The sequence below is a fragment of the Notamacropus eugenii genome, chromosome 2 (genome assembly GCF_028372415.1).
Source record: "Notamacropus eugenii isolate mMacEug1 chromosome 2, mMacEug1.pri_v2, whole genome shotgun sequence".
NCBI lineage: Eukaryota > Metazoa > Chordata > Mammalia > Diprotodontia > Macropodidae > Notamacropus > Notamacropus eugenii.
In genome coordinates this window covers 299,292,319-299,316,179 of record NC_092873.1, presented here as the reverse complement: position 1 = coordinate 299,316,179, position 23,861 = coordinate 299,292,319, and the positions used below count along the sequence as shown (strand labels likewise).

At 40.2% G+C, this 23,861-nt stretch overlaps 1 protein-coding gene across 3 annotated transcripts in view; it reads left to right on the top strand.

Moving 5' to 3' along the window:
- Positions 1 to 587: 587 nt before the first annotated feature.
- The window catches only part of WARS2 (tryptophanyl tRNA synthetase 2, mitochondrial), a 78,992-nt gene continuing 55,718 nt past the window's right edge, over positions 588 to 23,861 (top strand). The window contains exon 1 of one of the 3 annotated variants that reach the window (XM_072644517.1): positions 588 to 750. In XM_072644517.1, the coding sequence (XP_072500618.1) occupies positions 661 to 750 (90 nt within the window). In that variant the 5' untranslated portion in view covers positions 588 to 660. Of the gene's footprint in view, positions 751 to 1,024; positions 2,365 to 23,861 lie in introns of those variants that run through there. The other 2 variants (XM_072644520.1, XM_072644519.1) reach the window with 2 other exon arrangements.

Genomic DNA, 23,861 nt, shown 5'->3' with positions numbered 1-23,861 from the left:
CCCCCCCCCAAAAAAAATCTTTGCAAGAAAGCTGGATATTCCTACTCTGTCAGCTGCTTCTGGATTTCCAATCAGGAAACACAGAAATCTGTGTACTGATAACACCTTAGCAAGTCCTATCTTCAGACTCCCCTCTGGGAAATACCCAAGGGTCCTCCTCCACCTTGGACTAAAAGCCAACGGGAGGGAGGATCTATTACCCCCGAGCCAGTTCCACTCCACAGTGCCTCTAACTGGTTTTTCCCCCTTGGCAACTTCCACCCGCGGCCCCAGGACCCACGCCTCTAATCCCTTTGGCACAAGCCGATCTTCAAGAACCTGAGCTCAGATTCCTCGCGTCCCCCCCAATTCCCCAGCCCCCAGTCTTCGTTCCTCCAGACCAACCCCTCGGTCCTTTCCACCGTGCGGCTCTTTTTTTTTCCCTTTTCTTTCTACATCGCTCCCAGCTGCTTTTCTGAAAAAAGGTCCAGGGAAAGGTCTTCCGCGAGGCCTGGTGAATGAGACTGAAGCGCAAACTCGAGAAGACTCAAGAGGATCGGAGGGAAGTATAGTAGCTGACACGGAGCACGGTGGGGGTGGGGGGAAGGGTTGTCCGAAACTAAACTTCCGGCGCTGGCCGGATGACGTCACCCAAGGCCGCTGGCGCCTGCCTCTCTCAAGATGGCGTTGCACCTGGTGCGGAAAGCGCGTGGATGCCGCAGCTTCATTCGGGCATTACACGGCGGAATCGTGGCGGATCCCGAGCCCCAGGTAACCAAAAAAAGCCTCCCCCTACCAGTTGTCGCTGCCACGGCCCCTCCCTCCCTTCCACGACTCTTCTCAGTTCCTTCTACCTCGCTTTTTCTGTGGGAAAGAGAGGCAGTGGCACAGCGCAGCCCTGCGCTTGTGCTGTAACCTTCTTTTTGGAAGAGTGACCTTTGACCCGGTGCGTGGCGACGTCACGTGACGTGCGGACGTTTAGACCGCGCTTGCTCGGGGCCCTGCGCCGACGCTATCACGTGATCATAGCTCTTGCCTCTAGTCTACCCCTCTGCTGGAGTGGTCGGGTGCGGTGATCCTCGAGTGCCTTCCCCTCCTCCTGGCACTTCCGGGCACGGTTTCTTCTGTTGTTGGAAACCAGAAACTGTTGCTGGAAGGACCCTTAGAGGTCATCTAGCCTAGACCCTTCTTTTGCTTGTGGAGAAACCGAGGACCAGAGGAATTAAGGGATTTTCCCAGGATCACCCCTCTAGCTATCCAGCGGTCTAGGACGGATTGGAATCCAGATCTCTGTGTTCCAGATCCAGCACTTGCATGTATTTTACCCTCTAGCCTTAGGCCTGAGTCTGGGTAGACCTTTACTATGCAGTCGTGCCTTCCCCTCCCCCAACTGGGAGGCTCAGTTGCATCTCCCAGAAAATACGATTGAAACATCAGGTTAGAGCTGGAAGGGACCTGCTCTAAATGCCTTCTTTTACCGAAAAGGAAACGGGTCAGTAGGCTTGTTTACACTGTTAAAGGGGTAGAGCCTAGATTCAAGCTTCAGATTCCAAATCCAGATGATTTCCCACCATACCAAGCTGCTTAAATCTCATAGGAATTTTGGGGTCAGGTGGCAGCTCCCATAGTGGGAAGGTTAAGGGAAATATGAGTAAATAAGATTTTTATCTGATATGTTTACTCCCCCAAACTCGCCCTTTACTGGTACTTGACCCTCAACTCAGAACTTTCCCTCAGTTAGATCTTTCACCCCATAGCCAATGCATTGTCTTCTCCCTGGATTGAGGTGTTGGAATCGTGGATAGGAAGTGTTCAGCATCCAGAGCAGTGATCATCATACTTTTTTCATTATCTAAGAAGATTCATGATTTCAGCTTTATGAGAACTGTACACTCAGGTAAAAGGAAGCCAGTTAGTATCCAGTCACCAGTAACCCAAACCTTACCACTTGGTGGCTAACCTTCTGGTGAAGAATCTACACTTACCCAGGTTAATTCTTGGACAATGTCCATGTTTAAAGGGTTTCCAGCTTAACAGAATTTACCTATGGGAACTTGACAGCCTTCAAAATGCTTAGGATTATCTCCATTCGGTAATGAAATATTGAAGTAGAAGTTAGTTGGAGAAGCTCCTGCTATTGTAATGAGTGCTGGGAATTGTGTTCGTCCTTCGTTTTTGAAGAGGACCGTGACATCAGAGAAATGATGACATGACTTGCACTTGACTTTGTTTTGAGTGAGGGAGGGCTGTGCAAGGTCACCAGCCTCACTTTCTCCTCCTGAGCCATGTGGATCCAATGACCAGATATTCATCAGGATGACTGGAGATGGCCCAGGATGCAATGGGAGACCTTGAAGGCCTTTTCAGGTGCTCACTTAAAGTGAGGTAATGTCCATTCAGTGAAAATACAAATACTAACGAGAAAGTCCCTGCTCTCAAGGAGCTTACATTCTGAAGGGTGGGGAAGAGAAATATAGCATATGAAAGGAAACTGAAAGGTGAGGGGTGGGGTGGGGTGGGGTGAGAGGCAAATTACTGGTACCAGAAACAGGACTTGGTTGAATCAAGACTGCAGAATCTGGGGAGGATTGATGATATGGATGACTTAGACAATCTCTTTAAAATGGAAGTTCTAGGAGGAAGTAGCCAATAAATGGGAAAGGCCCCAGGAGTGGAGTGTGCTTCTGTTGTGAGAAGTCTGGGGATAGACTGAGTTTCCAGACTGAAGAGATTACTTTTGTATGGCTGTTTGGTTGTTATGCTTCATTCTCGAAGAGAACCAAATGATGTCTCTATGCTAGAGTCAAGTTTCATTGTGTCTGACTGTGACTGATCAGACCAATATGAGTTTGGAATATTCTACTACAGATTGGGCACAAATAATCCATGTGAAAATTTGGGGTGGATTCTCTAAATTTATGCATCTTGTGTTGCTTTTGAGCTATTTCAATTCTGCTTTGCTCATAGAGCACACCTTTTCTGATGTGAGCATGCCGTGCTGAGTGGTTCTGTGCCAGTGTCTCTCATATCACACAATTCCAAAGTTCTTTTTTTTTAAATATTTAATTAATTTATTTGTTTTCAGTTTTCAACAATCACTTACATAAATTTTAAATTTTCTTCCCCGCCACCGTTCCTCCCTGCCCGAGATAGCATGCAATCTTCTTATATGGGTTCTACACATACATTCTTATCAAACACATTATCACATTAGTCATGTTGCATAGATGAATTAGAATGAATGGGAGAAACCATGAGAAAAACCAAACCAAAAAAAAACATAACACAAGAGAAAATATTGTGCTTCATTTTGTGCTTTGATTCCATAGTTCTTTCTCTGGATGTGGATGGCATTTTGCCTCGAGTCCTTTGGAATGTTTTAAGTCTTTGCATTGCTGTGAAGGGCTAAGTCTATCAGAAACAGTCGTCACACACTGTGGCTGTTACTGTGTATAATGTTCTGGTTCTGCTCATTTCACTCAGCATCAGTTCATATAAGTCTTTCCAGGTTTTTCTTAAATCCAACTGTTTTTCATTTCTTATAGCACAATATTATTCCATTACATTCATATACCACAACTTATTCAGCCATTCCCCAATTGATGGGCATTCCCTTGATTTCCAGTCCTTGGCCACTGCAAAAAGAGCTGCTGTAAATATTTTTGTACATGTGGGACCTGGTCTCATTTTTATGATCTCTTTGGGATACAATCCTAGAAGCAAGAAAGCTGGGTCAAAGGGTATGCACATTTTTGTAGTCCTTTGAGCATAGTTCCAAGTTGCTCTCCAGAATGGTTGAATCAACTCATAGCTCTACTAATAATGAATTAGTGTTTCAACTTTCCCACATGTTCTCCAACATTTATCATCTTCCTGTTGTGTCATGCTAGCCAATCTGATAGGTGTGATGTGGTACCTCAGAGTTGTTTTGATTTGTGTCTCTCTAACCAAGTGATTCAGAGCACTTTTCATCTAACTATAAATAGCTTTAGTTTCTAACTCTGAAAACTGCCTGTTCATGTCCTTTTACCATTTATCAATTGGGAAATGGCTTGTATTCTTGTACATTTGACTCAGTTTTCTATATATTTTAGAAATGAGGCCTTTATCACAGACACTAGTTGTAAAAATTCTTTCCTAGTTTTCTGCTTCTCCCCTAATCTTGGTTGTATTTTCTTTCTTTGTGCAAAGGCTTTTCAATTTAATGTAATCAAAATTATCCATTTTGTATTTCATAATGTTTTCTGTCTCTTGTTTGGTCATAAATTTCTCCATTCTCCATAGATCTGACAAATACAGTATCCCTTGCTCCCCTAATTTGTTTAGTATCAGCCTTTATACCTAGATTGTGTACCCATTTGGACTTTGTTCTTGTGTACGGTGGCAATTCCAAAGTTCTTACGAGAGACTTTGAGAGTGTCCTTGTATGTGTTCTTCTGACCACTATGTGAATGCTTGTGCTGTGTAAGTTCTCCCTAAAATAGTCTTTTTGGCAAGTATATATTTTTCATTCAAACAGCGTGGCCAGCCCATCAGAGTTGTGCTCTCTGAAGCAGTTTGAATGTTTGGCAGTTTAGTTCAAGAAAGGAACTCAGTGTTTGGTATCTTATCCTGCCGGGTGATATTCAGAATCTTCTTAAGACAATTCAAATGGAAGTGATTCAATTTCCTGGTATGGCACTAGTGTACTGTCCAGGTTTCACAGGCGTACATCAATGAGGTCAGCACAATAGCTCTGTAGGCCTTCAGTTTGTATGGTAGAAAAAGTCTGAAGAGTTAGGAATGCAGCCTGGAAGAATCCCATCTTTTATGAGAACTTGAAAAAATCAACAATTGGAGTTTTGCATTTTTATCAGACTGAGATAATGATGTCAGATAGTCATGTCAGGATTAATTTGGCATCATTTCACAATAGTTGGGGTGCTTCCATGCTGAGGCTGGGAATATGTAGGGAAGACATAGGGTGGAAGTGGGATTGCCCAGAGATTAGGGAGTAGAAAGACAAGAGGGGCTGCCAGCCCAGCATCTCTGCACCACAGACCCTGTAGAAATTGAGTGGAAAACTAGCTGAGGAGGAGGACACAACTCTGAATTATCCTCAGAATGTTAGAATATTATTATAGCATTTTTATTTTGACTGACCAAAAAACTCATTAATGACACACTATATTGGTAAATACTATAGGGCATTGATCCTATAGCTTTGCTTTGATTCTAGATTCCCTCTTTTATCTCAAAAGTTGCAAATGACAAAGTAGAATATAGGCCTATAATTTTTTAATCTTTGGTAGTACACATAATAATAATAGTTATAATTTACATAGCTCTTAAAGGTGCTATAGGTTTACACATGTTTATTTACCTTTATATATATATTATTTGTACATATTTTATTTTACATATTTGATCCTCAGAACATCCTTGAAAGTTAGGTGCTATTATTATCAGATGAGGAAACGGAGGCTGAGAGGTTAAGTGACTTGCCCAGGGTCACCAGCTAATAAATGTCCGAGGTTGGATTTGAAATTAGGTCTTCCTGACTCTAGAGCCAGCTCTCTATCCACTATATCATCTAGCTGCCACATTTAATAGTAGGCACTTAAATCCTTTTTAAATAAATGAATGCAAATCTTGATGAAATAAGACAATCCTATAACATATGTTGGTAAAGTACAGTCTGACTGGTATGAGGCGTTTTACTGATAATAAACACTAAAGAAGTGACATCAGCATCCTCTCCTGTGGCTTCTGTCACATTCATAGCTAAACAGCAGAACTGTTCAGGGTTAGTATTTGGTAATCTAATTTGCTCCAAGACCTAGTGCAATTAGATAGAGAGAATTCTTGCAGTCCACATAAAAAATTGGTTAAAGTTGGGATGAATTTTTAGGGAAATTAGAATTTCAGTAATGCTTCTATATAATGACATTTTGTTTTCAAGGATGAGATAGTGAATCCAAACTATATTTAAATTTGAGAGTTGTAAAAAAAGCCAAATGAGATGATGTATTTCACACCTCTTTTAAAAGTATGAGTTGCTACATAAATAATAGGCAGTATTGTTATCTTTGAGAAATTTCTAGATGTCTGAGAAGCATGTTTGTCAAATGGTGTTATTGTTAAAATGGTCTTAGAAAAGGACCCATAAAAATTTATGGCCACTTTTCCTGTATGTGCCTTCCTCTCCTGAGAAGTTTCCTTTGAAGAGCTCCATGAACAGATGCGGAGATATGTGAGGGGAAGATTAAAACACATGCATTAGACATATTTATTATATCTCATAACATGTATAGAAAGTGAAAATATTTTGTTTGAGCTGAGAACAAAGGAAAGAAATTCATATTTTAGCATTCACAGTTTTAGAAAGGCACAGAATTGAGTTTATCCTGAAATTATGTTCAGACAATCCTTCCCATAACTGAGGGTGTTCTTACTGACAAATAAAAATAAAGGGGTCATAGTGTTATTTGTATTTGTAATAACTATACATACTAAAACATTATGGTTTTTAAAGATGGTTTTACAAGTGGCTTACTAATGGGAGGTCATATTCTAAAGTAGTTAGAAATACAATGTGACAAAAGAAAAATAATTGTTACTGAACTTGTATTGTTGAAACTCAGTATTCTAAAACATAAAGGCTACATGTGGAGTTGCATCACACAATTTTTGGTAACAATATATAGGAATGGATAAAAATAGGCATAGCATTATTAAGTTATGGGATATATGCTAGGTAGAAAAAAATGGTTTCATTTTTCCAGGTGTCACCCAACAAAAAATAGTTGGGGAGGAAGTAGTTAGAAAACCAAAGGAGTGAATGTGCTTCATGGGGATAAGGAATAGGGACTGGGACTGTTTTCACAGGTCTAAAAGTTCCTATACAAGGGTAAGAAACACTCTAGCAATGAGGTTTGACACCCTTTCTGCAACTTGTATTTGTAAAGAATTGCTGAGATCACTGAGAGGTTAGCTGTTAGCACTGGGTCTTGAACCCAGACCTTGAAGGCCATTTTCCTATCCACTAAACCCCTTAGACTTTGGAAATATATCTAATAAATAGCTTACAACCAGTTGCTTGATCACCCGGTGATAAAATTATTTAGATATGATTCCCCATAAAATAAAATGGCTCAGTCCTTCTTACTTCTGCAGTGACAGTGGTCTGAAAGGGGACCAAGGGTCATTGACAAAGATTCATAGTTGTTGAGATTTTGATTTAGTAACTAAATTATCATACCACAGAAGCAGATGAATATTGACATGAACCACATGAATATTGACAATCTCTAAATGAAGTCAGAAAACAAAGTTAATCGGAAGACTGACTTAATAAGTAAACCTCAAAGAAGTAAATACAGAAATTGGAGGAATGTTCCACAATCCTTGTGGACTGGATACCAAGGTGTGATGATAAGAAATTTGGTGGTGTTTAATTGGTTGAATCCTGAGACCAACCGTAGTGTCTCATTGCTGGATATTAAATTACAGAGTATGCCTTGTTTCGTAGAGTGCCTTGGGATATTTTCTGGACATCATTTATTTTGTTTTTGTTTTTCCACCATGACCATTTTCCAACCTACTGTGGCTGGCCCTGTACCCTCCAACTTGACCTCCAGAGACTATGCCCTGGAAAATTTTTGCAACTCCAGCCCTGACTGGGCAGTACTGTTTGGTAAAATCTCTCTCTCTATATCCAGCCAGCCATTCTTTTACCAACGTACCTAGCTACTACTGCTTATATCCTTATTCTTCCCCCGAAACCATGTCAAATCAACACTTCTCTTGTTTGTTAGAAGTGTCAGTTGATTGCTCTACTGTTTTGTTTTCTGTCTCTGGGATTTCTTAAACCAAAATACCTTTTTTTCACCTCTACTTATATATATTTCCTCCCCCAAGCTTCTGTAGGACTAGGACTGGCTTTTATTTTTGTATTTGTATCTTCAATGGTAAGCATAATGCCTGACATCTCAGAGTTGGAGTAGATCCCAAGGACTATGTAGTCCAACCTCCACCCATATAATACTCATAATAAGTATACTGAACTCTTTGTTACTGTTCATTCATTTCAGTCATATCTGACTCTTTGTGATCCCATTTGAGGTTTACTTGGCAAGGATACTAGAGTGATTTGCCATTTCCTTCTCCAGTTCATTTGACAGATGAGGAACTGAAAAAAACAGGGTTAAATGACTTGCTCAGGGTCTCATGGCTAGTAAGTGTCTGAAGCTGGATTTGAATTCAGGAAGATGAGTCTTTCTGACTCCAATCCCTGAGGCTTGTGAGCCTGGGAAGATGGTAGTAGAATAATAAGGGACATTAGGAAGAGGGGAGGGTTTTGAGGAAAGATAATGAATTTCATTTTGGACACATTGAACTTAAGATGTCTATGGAACATCCAGTTAAAATAAGTATTTGCTTAGCTCCAGAATTGAAAGCCATTCTTTGCTGAGATGGTATGTGCTGGATTTAATAAGCTGGTGTTAGGTTATTTGTGGCTAAAATTGGCATAGCTGAAGCAACCTTCTAAAACCTAGATTTCTTTTCTGTAATCTCTTTGATAGCTTGACAGGACTTTGGAGATCTGGTTCCTCTACATCCTTAACTTATTTGGGAACCAGGTCAGTGTATTTGCTATAGATAACTTTGTCCTTTGACCTTGACCTTTCTCCCTGTCAAGCAATTACATCATATTCAATTTTTCCTTCTGTATCCTTCTGAATGGCCAGTGCACTGTATATTTTTTCTTCAAATATCATGGTTAGTGAACATGATCTAGATGAATATTCAGACAACAATGCTGAGAAGGAGCTAGCTGACTGATAAGAGGAGAACTAGAAGTAATGTCACAAAAATCCAGAGAAGAGAGTATTGAGGATAACAGAGTGACTGAGGGAGTTGGTTAAACACTGCTCAGGTCAAGAAGGAGGAAAATTGAGAAAAGACCATTAGATTCAATAGGAGATCCCTGGTGACTTTGGAGAGAGCAATTTCAGTTGAATGAGGTTGGAAGCCAGAATACAGAGAGTTAAGGAGAGAATAAGGGGAAAGGAAGTGGAGGGACTGATTGTAGACAGCCCTGCCAAGGGGTTTAAGGCAAGATAGGAAGAAGAGTTATAGGATGACAGCTAGAAGAGATGGATGGATCAAGTGAGGAGTTTTTATAGGCAGCAGGGAAGCAGCCAGTACAGGGAGAGACTGGAGACTAGCTAGAGAGTAGAGATGATAGAGGGGGCAGTCTTTTGAAGAAGGGATAGAATGGAATCACTTGTGCATCTAGAGGGCTTTATCTTGATAGTAGCAGAAGGGATCTGCTTGAAAGAAGATGGGACAAGGGAGCTCTCAGTGGCTGAGCTCAGTTTTTTCAGTGGAATATGACACAAGATTCTCAGCTGGGACAGTGGAGGTAGGGAGGGCTTTGGAAGATTTGAGGAGCTGTAGTGAGTGGGGTAGAGAGTTAATTAGGGAGGAGTAAAAGGATTGCCCAAATGAGATTATGTAACATAAATTTCTAGTGACCCACTAAGCACAATTTTATGATTTTTCTCTAGCTTTATTCAGCATCATATAAGTAGGAGGTAAGCCAGTGGATTATGAGAGTACCCCAGGGATAGAGTTTGGAAGGGCACATGGAGAAAAAACACAAAATAAATATCAGGTAGTTAAGTATAATTATATTATGTCATTTTTTTCAAATTAATCAGGTTTGAATTGCGTGATACTTTAAAAATCAATTTCACGTAGGCCATTTGCATGTCTTGTTATGGTGGCATGGCACAGCGAAAATTATAAATGTTCTTCTGCCTTTTCTTCTCCTACAAAGTTGTTTGGTCTGGATGAATTATGAGAAAAGAGCAAAACCTCCTCCTGTCCATATCTCTATTTGGCTGTTGCTGCCTGACTTGCTTTGTATAAAATAGAGGCTTTTAACACATGAGTCCCTAGATGCTTGTAGGAAGTTATGTTTACACACAATCCACAGCCAAGAGGTCAGCTTGAGCAGAGCCCCAAGGGCAGAAAAGAGGTGGTAAGCCCTGATGCAGATGGATTACTAGAGAGACATCCATCTAAGTCCTGCTTAGGATTTATAGCTGGAGTCCTTTTTTAAAGAAAAAACAGAGATGATGCGTAGGAAGATAAAAGAGGTAAAAGTCCCTATTTAGACTAATTCCTGCTTGGACAAAATGAAGAAAAATAATAAGAGAAAAATTCTCTTTCCAGGTAATTTTGACAGAAATATTTGCTAAATTATGGTATGAAAATGTATTACTCATTGCAGTGATACTGTATTTATATTGCCCCTAAAATTTCACTTGTATGTGGACTTTTTTGATGTTTCTTTTTTTTTAAACAAAAATTTGATTCTTTCAATTGCTAACTTTGGCTACTTGTGATTCTAAGAGCATATGTTTCAGTCTACCTTTCTAATCCATCCATTCACATGACTGCCAAAATAACTTCACTATAGTATGGTCTAGAACTAACCATATTACTACTCTACTCAGGAAACTTCAGTGTCTCCTTATTGTTTTTAAGATAAAAATCAACAATCCTTTATTAAATGTCTGTTTGCCAAATACTGGGGGCTCAGATAAAAATGAAACAGTCCCTGGCATAAGGTTTTTGAGAAGAAAACAATCTGTACATGCGTAGTTATGTACAGAATGAGGATGAGATAACTTTGGGGAGAAGACACTAGCAACTATGGGAGTGGGAATCGGGGTGGCTTATGTACTAGATAAAGAGCTGAGCAGAAATCTGGAGATTCCAAGGAGCAGAGGAGAAGAGTGAGGGCATTCCAGGCCTGGGAGTAGCAGTGCAAAGGTCAGAATTTGGAGTGTTGTGTTTGAAGAATGGAATGAACAGACTCCTCAGTTTGTCACAGTGTGACCTCAACCTCCCTCTCCAGGTTCATGGCTCATTACTTCCCTTGGCATGCTCATGTCCTGCCTGAATTGAACATATGTTGCTGTTCTGAGAACCCAACTCACCATCTCACTGCTCTATGCTTTTGCCTAGGTCCATCCATCCCCCATGCTTTCTACCTCACCTCTGCCTCTTAACCTCCTTTGAGACTCAATTCACATACATCCTATAAACCTCTCCTGATCCTCCCAGCTGTTTGTGCTTTTTGTCTTCTCAAATTATCTTGTGTATACTTAGCTGTTTACATAGGATCATAGAGGACCTTAGTGGCCTTCAAGTCCAACTTCTTTTTACAGATAAGAAAACTGAGACCCAGAGAGATATAGTGACTTGCCCAAGATCATGCATATAGTAAAAACCAGAGCCACTTTTCAAACTCAGGTCTGCTAACTCTGAATTCTGTATACTCCTTCCAATAAAGCCCTTTGACAGAACCTAAACTTCACAGTACAGATCCCCTTAATAAAAGGATTTCTTCCATAAAACTTGGATTCAGTCAAAGGGCCACACTTGAGAACCTAGAGGGCCACATGTGGCCTTGAGGCCCCAGGTTTCCCACCTCTGGATTCAGGACCTTGATCAACAGTATCAAATGTTGCAGGAAGGTCAAGGTCAAAGAAGATTGAGCAAAAATAAAAATTCAGATTTAGTAGTTAAGACGTCATTGGCAACTTTTGCAAAAAAAAAAAAATTCATTGGATTGTTGGGTTCAGAAGCCAGATGGCAGAAACTCTAAGGAGAAGATGAAGTCAGGGAGTGTGAATGATTGTTTCTAGTACTTTGGTGGTAAAGGGGCGACAGAGAGATAGGATCATAGCTTTAGGGAATATAGTGGTAAAGCAAAGATTTTGTTTTGTTTTTAAGGGAGACCTGAGAATATTTGTAGGCAGTTGTCAGTTGTTAGTAACTCCACTGGGCAAGTGGGTAGGAAGAGATGGAAAATAAAAGAGTAAGAAGGAAAGTCAAGAGGGTAACTTCCCAAAAGGAGGTGAATAGGAAGGAGAAGATACAGTGGATAAAGAGTGTGCATAGAAGAGAAAAAACATTTCATCCTCTGAGAGTAAAGCAAAGGATGAGAGGATGGGTGAAAATGTGGAGGATTTTTAGTTGTGGGATAGATGACATGAAGGAGATTATAATAGATGGCCTTAGTAAAGTAGTAGGTGAGGTCCTTCTCCTCAAGAAACCAAATTATGAAGAATACCATGTCAAAAATCTATACTGGTGGTGGTCAAAATATAGTCTATAGATGGCTTCTACACAAGTCATCATAGCTCTAGTTCTTCAGGTGATTCTGGTCAGAAAGAGAGTAATACCTCACCTAACTGATAATCCTCTAGACCATTTGGGGAGAATACAAAGAGAAAATGCTCCTCCATGGGTTTCAGAATGACTAATGTTTGACCTGGCCTATCATAGACAATGACTACAAAGTGCCCTTCTTTTGTTGAATCTGGGTTGGTTCTAGGGAAATATCACAGAGGTGCAGACTGAGATGCTCCCCTAGTAGGTGAAAAAATAAAGTGATGAGTTAACCACAGGAGACCGAGAAGCATTGTTGTCTTCTGCAAGAAACTGAGCAGGAATTTTATACCAATAAGGTGGTTTATAGAGTACAGAGACTCTATGATGAGGAATGAATGAGTCAGCATTAGTTTTAAATGCTGCCTAGTTATTCACAAGGCAGATCTGTGTTAAAGTAGGGTCGATAGTAAGTCAAGTGTCAGATGAGGAGAGGAAAAGACCAGCTTTGGTACTAAAACAGATTGAGAGATTCATTATTTTTTACCATTTTTTACCATGCTTAGAGAGGTAGTGACACAGAGTTTCTTTTCTATGTAACCTGCTCATGACCACTTTTGCTTTTTAAAGGAGCAAACGATAAGTTGTTGTAGTCGTAATAGAAGCAGTTGTCATAGGTATGGTGGTGCACTCCCATAATCCCAGGTACGAGGAGGCTGAGGCAAGTCATAGCTCCTATCCAAAGTAAGATGAGTCCTGTAAGTAGCCCTTGAACGTCCATACTTTTGGGTGTGGGGGAAGAGAGACTGAATGAATGACCCCAACTTCTGTTTCTTTCTTTTGCCTTCTGGACATATCTTCTCTTCCCCTGCTCTTTCCCTTTGTTGAGGACAGTAATATTCTGAACTATATTCTTATTTTTTCCTGAATTATTGTGTCATATCCTCTCTCCTAGAGGGAGCTCCTAAGAGTGAACCCTGGGAACATGCCTTAATTTTCTTTTGATCTTTCTTAGTGTACTGTACAATACTTATATATAGTAGCCACTTAATAAATGATTATTTAAGGAATGAATGAATGAATAAATGGAGCCTCTGCTTAGCACAGCAATACTTGAGCATATAGCCAGTGGTGGCTATATGTCTCCAAGTCAGGGAAGTGCTAGGTACAGGGGTGGGGAGCCTACAGCCTTGAGGCCACATGTGGCCTTCTAGGTCTTTGAGTGTGGCCTTTTGGCCGAGTCCAAGTTTTACAGAACAAATCTTTTTATTAACGGGATTTGTATATCAGATATAGGCTTCTCAGAATGCTTTGCAGTTTAAGTGATTAGGGGAAGAAAACTCCCTTTAATCTTCCAGTCTGTTCTCTCCTCTAATAAAATAAGCTCCCCCCCCCCCAAAAAAAAAGAACATAAATATACTTTTGTTCAGATAGCAATTTCTTAATTATTTGGTCTCTATCTCTTCAGTTTACACCATTTTAATCCCCATCCCCATACATATATGTGTATATACAGTGTCTCATAAAATTACCTACATTTGAATGCTTTGTAATATTTTTATACCCATTTCCTCCTTTGAATGTAATTTTTTTTTATCTTCTTTTCTTTCTTACATACAGAAATTATAAGAAGTACAAAGGCATGCATGTTTATGGACCCAGTCTTTAAATTTCTATCTAAGGTCTGTGCTGCAAGATTGCCTTATAAGTGAAACTTAGGCTTTATGTAAAGTGCTCTTATTAATCCTATTTTGGATAAGGTCCAAGACAGAGCCTCCTTATGCCAAATTCCTCTCTATAGCAAACAGGGTTACAGTGAAATTCTAGTGTCTACTTACAAGTTAGCACACAGTTTTCTAACCCATATGATCCATCACATTTTGATTACCATCTTTGGGAAATCCTGCAATATGATAGTGCTACCCAAGTATTAATGTAGGAAGCCAAAAATTGTACTCTATCCAGCTAAAGCAGTAGAGGAAATAGAGGAAGAGTGAAAATAATTGCTTTAGAAGAAAATTGCCCAGGATATCAAGAGTAACACTCATCTAAGCCTTGCGAAAAGTGTCATGAGAGTTTTTAATGATCAGAAGTGATCAGATATTTGGCTGTGCTTTTCAACCAGAAGATGGATTTGAACCAGATTACCACATCCATGTTTAGTTTTGAAGGGAGAAAAAAGCCAATTATTTGTCTCTTTGTTCAAAGGCTTTTTGCGTTGCAGACCCCTGAAAAGCTGGTAGAGGAGCCAGCCTTTCACATCCATTAAGGTTAGCTCAGAAACTGTTGAATTTGATCTCTTCCATTTGCCATCTGGATACAGTAGAGAAAAATATATTCTGCATTGGGTTACTGGATACCATCCAGAAAATAATATGTCAGGGGCATCAAAGGATTGAAGCACTTGGTCCAGTCTGTCTAATGATCACAAGCAGTGTCTGCTCTCCAGTTTTGTAGTATGTTTTATTTTTGCAGTGACAATATATATCCCAGGATAATACATCACAAAGATTGCTGCCAGCTTGTCAAATCTAGGATTCCTCCATCATACACTTCAAAAAAATGCACATGCTTTATTTGGGGGGAAACCTTGCTCTTATAAAACTGAATTAACATTGTTTCCCCTACCCTTTTTTTCTGAAAGAAATGGTTTACTGCTTGAAGAGGTCTCATTCATAGGAATAATCTGTCATTTCTCACTTACCTCTCCCCCTCTTCACTCCATTTTAGAGTTCCTTTCTTAAAATTTGACTTTGTTTAAAATTGCATTCATTGCCCCTTGTGTGAAGAAGACATGATATCTGTCTGGCTAGTGACCATACTGGCAGTTTTCCAGGAATCTGACAACTAAATCTCATTATTCACACCAACTGGAGCCAATTGTAGCTGCCCCTGTATTTTTCTTATTTTTTATTTCAAAATGTGGATAGGAAGCAATAGCATGCCATTTGGTCTCTCCTTAGATCAAGAAAGAGCTTTGTATAATGGAACCTGTATTTTCAATAGACCATATGCCTACATTTTAAGATGAGGCCATCCTATATGTGGGCTAAAGAGCAGGATTTTCTGCTTTGGAGCCCTGGAGAACAAGTTATGGTTCAATTTATACTTTCTGTAGTAGCTAAATTTGCAGGACAGTTGCCTCACTTTGTGACCATCACTCTTTTAGGAGGTTGATGCTGAACTTTGTGCCACAAAACTTATTTTGCTTCTGAGATTTTTGCTTTCAGTGTGTAATTCTCCACACTCTACATCCTACATTCTAAGCCAATTCTAGAACCTTTTAGCACAGACTCCAAGAACCTGGAGAGAATCTTTAAGTGCTAGACTAGTTTATTTAAGAGAGGAAATGTGCACAGTACAGGATTCCCTCCTTTTGTCAGGGGTTCCCAATCAATAGAGTTTGATCCTCAAAACCAGTAGATCTTGAAATTTGTTAGATCTCCAGACTCCCTGGCATCTTTCCTTCTCCAAAGTTTTGGGGTAAACTCTAGAATGGGAAAGCCTACATGCATGGTTGTTGTCTTCTTCATTAGAGGGGGCCAAGTTCTGCATATTCATGCACTGGGGTATGTTATTGATATCCACTTGGTACTCCAGAGGGGACAGGGTGAACTGGATCCTGAGTTCAAAGCCTTCATGTACCAGAACTACCTACTGACCTTCTTCTGTGCCAGTGTTGATCTCCAGTTAGAGTCCAAGTTCTGTGAGTCCATGCAGTGGGTAGACCCCTTTTAAGTGTAGAGTATCAGGTATGTGGCTCTGATTACCAACCATCTTGAGGGTTTTAAAAAAAAAAAAAACAGCTTAGTCCTGGATCTTGGATCTGGAATTCTGTGAATGAAGGGCCCCACTAGGACCTAGGAATGTGCCCCTAAGAGAATATCCGTTATGGATCGTACCATTCTTCTTATGTCATGGTTTTATTCCTTCTCTATGCTTGATAAGAAAAGCTACTACACTACTTAGAGTTTTGTCTGTGCCAAGGTTGTGCCAGAGCTGCAGGACCCTGTGAACAGGTACAAACCTGACCTGCTTGGATCTGATGGAAAATAGGAATCCTTTGGCACCTTCTCTGGCTTTGGGCCGTATGTACCTCTCATCTGAACTACTGCAGTAATTTCTCACACGTCTCCCACATTCTAGTCTCCCTTTGTTCACATCCATTCTATACATTTGCTGGATTACTCTTTGTATAATCCAGTTTTGATCAAGTCACTGCTCTCCTCAGACACCTTTAATAGCTCATCCTTGCACATGATGTAAAGACAAAACACTTAATTCTGACAATCAGTGTCTTCTACTGCATTTTCAACATAAGTCAGCAAGTATTTTATTAGCCATGTATTGTGTGTAGAGCATCGTACTGGGCACTCGATGCAGAATTTAGGTAAAATATGGTTTTGCCCTTTTGGGGTCTATTTTGTTATTTTGTTTAGTTGCTTCTCAGTCATATCTGACCCTTAGTGACCCCTTTTTGGGGTTTTCTTGGCAAAAATACTGGAGTGGTTTGCCATTTCCTTCTCTAGTTCCTTTGACAGATGAGGGTTAAGTGATTTGTCCAGGGTCACAGAGCTAGTATGTGTCTGAGGCTGGATTTGAACTCAGATCTTCTTAACTCCCATCCCAGTACTCTATCCATTGGCAACACCCAACTCCACTTTGGAGCCTATAGTCATTTAATAAATAGTGATTTAGACACTTGCTATAGAAAAGAAATCTATGTAGAGCTGTATTAAGTATAATTAACGTACTCAGCGATTTTGTGTATATATTTTTTTAAATCAGTGAACTAAACTTTTCAAGCTTACGAATCAGTCAGTCTCACCAGATGGAATTAGATATCATTTTCTTGTGCTAAAAACATGGCATTCCTCCTTTACTAACAAATTAATGTCAGGATTTTGGTTTTTCTTCTCAAATGACCACTGACATTGCAAGCACAAAAAAGCTTTTTCCTCTCCCTCTTTGAGATGTCATGAACTGTCACAGTGGAAACTCTGACCTCTGGAACCCAAGCATCAGCAGGTGAGGGAAGGAGGAACTGATTTTAAAAATATTTTGCTTTAAAATATTATTTGCTATGTCAAAGCCTGCAAATACCATGTGTTATTGATTGTCAGATTCTTAAACCTTTTTTCTTTTCAAAAACTTTTGTCTTAAAAAAACCTTTCTATCTCCATTTTCCATAAAAGCTGTCGCTTAACTCCATCAAGCACATCCTGCTCCTGCTGTGCTCACCCTTGTGTTTGTCCTGTCTTGTTTATGAACTCTGCTATATTCATAATATAGCAGAGAAACACTTAGCATTTGTCTTGGAGGAAGGGGTGAAATGAAGCAGGGGTGTATGTCATTGTAGGCACATGTGATGTCTCAGGGTACTGGCCTATTTCAAGCAGAATTTCTTTGCATCCTAGAGTATCACATCATTAATTAGAACATGGCCCATCAGCATATATTTACATCACAATGATTCATTAAAATATCAGGAAGTTGCCAAAAGGGGGAAAATGACCTTAAGCTGTAAGGCAAAGTTGCTACTTTTTCTTCCTGAATAAAATGGCAATTTTGTGAAGGTAATCTAAAAGTCATTTTAAATCATCTGATATCTTAATTTTGAGAATCTTCTTGTGGTGTCTGGATCAGCAATTCCTTAACCTGGTGTCCGTGAACTTGTTTTTAAAAATATCACTGGTTTCCTTTGTAATTCTCACTATTTGATTTTAGGTATTTAAAAACATTATTCCAAGAAGGGGGTCCTTAGCCTTCCATTTAAAAAAAAAAAAAGTTTAAGAACTTCTGGTCCAGATTAAATTTTAGCTTAAATTAAAATTAGAACATTGTAACAGAGCATTTTAAAAATGAAATATACCTACATAAGCGCCAAGGCATTATCAACGAAGAGATTTATATTATTTTAGACATGGAGTTCAGATTTTTACCTTCTTGAGGGCAGGCACTGCATCTCCTGCAAATGATGAATAGTTCCCAGTGTGCCACCATCTATCAGCTTGAATTAAAAAATCTTTTGGAGTGATGACGATGAATAACACCACAGTGTTACTTTGATTTAAGTAATCCTTTGGGAACAAAGCTTCTTTTAATAAAATTGGTCCTTACAACAGGGCTTGGAAGAAGTTTGGGTGTCCTTACATGTGATAAAAGTTTCATGATCTGAGAAGGAAGAGACAATGACCTAGGCAGAGCTCCAGACTCTTATTAGACTCCTACTTTCTGAGGGAAAGATCACAGTCACCTATTCATGTGTGATATGTTAACTCAGTAAATGAAGAGTCATCCAGAGAGAGTCTCCAGTGGGACAGAGGAAGCACCTCTCCTTTTGCCACCTGGGAGGAAATATTCCACTAAGGTATGGCTGAGAGAGAATCCTCCTCCTGGTAAGCATTCCCATGCTTCCTATGTTATCTCTACTTCTGGTAACTCATGATCTGAGGATGAATGTGGCATCTTTTTCATTAATGAATGTAGAGAGGTGCTATATTTTAGAAGTCATGCAGCAATGGTAAGTAAAACAATATTTCATTACTTCAGGATAATTTTATTAATGAAGAATGAACACCATTACTTCCACAGTATGTTGTAAGTGTATATTCAGATGGATCTGCGATCTCAGTGATATGAGGGCCCCTCCCAGCAAAGCAGATCCCAAACCAGACATGCCTGTCCAGATTCTCATATTAGTTCCCCCCAGAGGGTTCACCCACCATGCTAGGAACCTTTCTTCTGACATCAGGAGGAGCGAGGACAGCATGTAATCTGTCCGTTCGTTTTCTTTTACTCTTGTGATGTAATCCTCCCCATTCTATTTTTTTTTGTCAGATATTTCTCTGGTGACATCCTTTACTTTGGTTCCTTTTCTTCAGAGTTTATTCATTGTGTGTTGCAACCTTCAACCAACCATATACTTCTTCGTTGTCCTATACTCATTTTTAGTTCTTTGTAGGTGGTGCTACATAACTTGCAGACAGAAGAAAATGCATGTGTTGGTATTAAAAAAAAAAATGAGCCATTTTTTTCTGGAAAGAAGTTGAAGGTCATTAAAGGACTTTTTCAGTTTCCCCAAAGGAGTACAACATGATCTCTTCCTACTGTTTAATTTTGGACCCAATTTGTTGTGTCTATCCAAGTTATATAGGTTGCCCATCTAACTGTATGTCTTATTCTACAAAGTAGCTATTTGTCATTCACTTGGTTTTTCCTGTATGTTTGATTTTGTCAAAATTCTTTTGAGTGGTGACAGGTCTCATGTAGTGAGAAACTTTTCAGTATTCCAAGGTTTGACATGAACAACAAGAAGTCATCAGAAAACAGTCACATCTGTAAGATCTCAACATCTTTAGGGACTTTAATTCTTCACATTGGAATCTGTGTTGGATCTGATTCAGGATAGTAGTGAAGATATTTGGTGTGCATCTGTCTTTCTGTTTATGCCTCAATTTATGGTGATGAGAAGAGAATCATTAAGTACCATTATTTTTGTTGTTATATTTTTCAAGCAATCTTGACAAATTTTGATGGGTACTTGAGAGATCTTTGCTTTTACTTGCATGTGAAATTCCATCTCTGACTCCACACCTTTTCACTGTTTGTCCCCTGTGCCTAAAATTCTCTCCTTTCTCACCTATGCCTCCTAACTCCCCTGACTTCCTTCAAGACATAGCTCACATCTGAGCTTCTTCTGCCAGAGGTCTTTTCTAGTTTTCTTCTCCCTACAATTCCACCTTCACAATACTTGTGCCTTCCCTCTGAGGTCATTTCCTATTTACATTGTATATATCTGATATATTGGGTACAGTTGTTTGAATGTTTACTTCCCCTTTTATAATGTGTATTCCTCAAGGGCAGCAACCATTATTACCTTTCATTTTGTATAACTTATCCTTTTCACATTTTTATTCATTCTTTTAGTTTTATATTAAAATTTTACATTATCTTCCATTTTTTCATTCTTTTGGTTTTGTTTTGTGATTTCTTGGTTTCTCATAAAGTCATTAGCCTCCATCTGTTCCATTCTAATTTTGAAAGAACTATTTTCTTCAGTGAGCTTTTGAATCTCCTTTTCCATTTGGCTAATTCTGCTTTTGAAAGCATTCTTCTCCTCATTGGCTTTTTGAACCTCTTTTGCCAATTGAGTTAGCCTATTTTTCAAGGTGTTATTTTCTTCAGCATTTTTTTGGGTCTCTTTTAGCAGGGTGCTGACCTGCTGTTCATGCTTTTACTTCATGTCTCTCATTTCTCTTCCCAGCTTTTCCTCCACCTCTCTAACTTGATTTTCAAAATTCTTTTTGAGCTCTTCCATGGCCTGAGCCCATTGGGTGGGCTGGGACACAGAAGCCTTGACTTCTGTGTCTTTGCCTGATTGTAAGCATTGTTCTTCCTCATCAGAAAGGAAGGGAGGAAATGCCTGTTCACCAAGAAAGTAACCTTCTATAGTCTTATTTCTTTTCCCTTTTCTGGGCATTTTCCCAGCCAGTGACTTGACCTCTGAATATTCTCCTCACACCCACCTCGCCTCCTGATCCTCCCAGCCAGAGCTTGGGGTCTGAGATTCGAATGCTGCTCCCCAGCCTCGGGGCTTCGGCAGGGGCAGGGCTGCTATTCAGTGTGAGAATAAGTTCAGGTGCTCAGGTTGGGGCAGGGCCGCCTCTCAGGCTCAGTTCCCTCAGGGGGTTTATGCACAGACCTTCAACAATGGATCCAGGCTCCTGCCTGCTTGGGGAGCCCTGGTCTGCCGCTGCCTCAGCCTCTGCCTCCCGAGGGGGCCTGAGTTATGGGGGCACCCCACTCCCCTCTCGACCCGCCAAAGAGACCCTCTCACCGACCCCCGTCACCTGTGGGTGGAGGGACCTGCGCGGCCGCTGGAGATCCCGTCCCTGAAGCCTGCTCAGATCTGTTCCTCTTGGTGCCGCGGCCGCGGCAGGGCTGGGCTGGGCTCCATGTCTGCAGCGCGACGGACCTTTTGCGAGAGGTTTGCAGGTCCCTCTGGAACAGAAATCTCCTTTGCTCCACTGTGCTGTGGCCTCACTGCTCCAGAATTCGCCGTGAGTTACTTTATACAGATGTTCTATGGGTTGTGGGTTCGGAGCTATGTGTATGTGTGTCTTTCTACTCCGCCATCTTGGCTCCGCCCCCCTTTATATTAAAATTTTATATTAAATTTGATATAAATAAGTTAGAGGTCTTGTGATACACAGCTGATTCCAGAATTCATTCCCTTATCAATACTATTTCCTGTCTGTTAAAAATATCAATTCAACTTTTTCAGTGTTACTCAGTGATCACCATATCAATATTCTTTTCTCAAATGAAATATTCAGGATGCATAGGCATGAAGCTCTTGTGTAGTCTACATGTCTTTGACTTCATTCCTTATTCCTGATACACATTTTCCAATGTATTTCTTGCTGTATTCATCTATTCCTATCTTTCCACTGAAGTCAATGAGCATAAAAGTATATACTAATTCCCAGTAGATCAATGGACAAAGGGTATGAGCAAACAATACACAAATGAACAATCACAGACTTTTAACTACCATATGAAAGAATGGTCCAAATCACTAGTAATAACTGAAATGCACATTTTCCTCACTCCCAGCAAACTGGCACACATGACAAAAGATAGAACTGGTGACTAGTCAATGGTGGAGAAGCTATGAAAGAACAAAATAGACTAATGTGTAGTTACTAGAGCTGGAAATAAATACAGCCATTATGGAAAGCAGCTTGGAATTATACAGGTAAAGTAGCTAAAATACTCATACCTTTTAACCCAGAGATTTCATTTCTGGGTGTATACTTCAAGGAGGTTATTGACAAAAAAGAAAGCTCACATGCATATTGGAGGGAAGGTGAAGGGGAGAAGGATAGGTATTTATTAAGCACCTGTGCTGAGTACTTAATAAATATTTTCTCATTTGATCCTCATAACAACCCTATGAGATAGGTGCTACCCATTTTACAGTTGAGGAAGTTGAGACAGACAGAAGTTAAGTGATTTGCCCAGGGTCACCCAGCTAGTAAGCAGCTGTTGTTGTGTTTGTCCTTCATTCTTGAAGAGGACCACGGTATCAAGATGATGACATGACTTGCAGTTGACTTTGATTTGAGGGAGGGAGGGCTATGCAAGGTCGCCAACCTCACTTTCTTCTCCTGAGCCTTCTGGTTCAGTGGCCTGATATTCATTAGGATGACTGGAGATGGCCCAGGATGCAGTGTGAGACCCTGGCCCTTTTAGGCTAAGGTCTCACTACATTCTCAGTTTGAGTGAGATACACCCATTCAGTGAATAGACTTCTTTAAGTTACTCAAGGGATGGCCCCTTTAATCCAAAAAAACCCATCAAACTGGGAGGGTAAGACCCTCAGGGTTCCTAGGTAAAGGAGAATTTTTACTATTAATTACTATTAGACTTACTATTAAGTTATTACATTCACTCTGTGCTAGGTGGGTGGGGACTTGTTTTCCAGTCTGTGAGCTGCAGAGTGAATTGGCTTGATGTTTGAGCAAGAAATGTAGCCAGTAAACCCAAAGGAAAAAAAGGCAGCTTTTGGCTAGAACACCAAAGGAGTTCTAGGAGGAGAGGGGAGGAATTGCTACTCACTCACAGGTTATATTTGTTCTTGATTCTCAAAGAGGACCATGACATCAAGATGATGATATATGACTTGCAGTTGACTTTGATTTGAGTGAGGGAGGGCTGTTCAAGGTCACCAAGCTCACTTTCTTCTCTAAGTGTCTGAGGCTACATTTGAACTCAGGTCTTCCTGCCTCCAGATTCAGTGCTGTATCACTGTGCCATCACTGTATCCACTAGATACCTCAACTAGGTCGTTAAATGGACAGAGCACAAGAAAGACCTAAATTCAAATCCAACCATGGACATTTACGAGCTGTGTGACCTTGGCAAGTCACTTAACTTCCATCACCCTCAGTTTCCTCATCTGTAAAGTGAAGATAATAATGGCATCAACCTCACAGTTCTGTTTTGAATGTCAAATGAGATAGTATTTGTAGCAACACTTTGGTAGATAATTAACAAATTCAACTAGAATTTTATAAAGTTTTCTGAGTAGATGAAGTGGGGAATAAGGAACATGTAAGACACACCTAGTTACATCCATGCATTTTTCTTTGTTTGTACCCTTACAGCATCCCTCTATTTCCAACTTTTTACTGCATTTTCCCCCCTACCCTTTTCTACCCATGAGTTAATCTAATTCAAACCCTTAATTTTATGGGAACTGCTTTTGTTCAAAATATTAAAGAAAGAAATGTCTGTGAGATCTTTCTGAAGCAACAACTGTTTTCTGTGTCATTTCAGTCTCATTAATCAGTGTTTGAGTGCAGTGGGGGCTGTCCTGTCCCTAGCACAGCAGCACCTCCATCTCTACCCCTAGGCTGATGCAGTGGGGAAAAAGAGAGAGGGAAACCATCAATCTTCCCTGTCGCCCATGTCAGCAGTGATTCCTTCCCCCTTCCTGTTCTCTCTGGCTCACTCACCACCTGTGTTTAGAATTAGCACTGAAGCTGCTGCCCAGATGAATGAGAACCACTGTCCTTGTCACCTGCCCTGGTCTGAGCCACCATGACTAAGTTAAAACAAGAAATAAAAAGGGTAGTTCACACCCCTTCTCCTTCCCCCTTTACTTGTAGCACAAGAGAGAGAATCAGACACCTGGTTAGAATTCCATG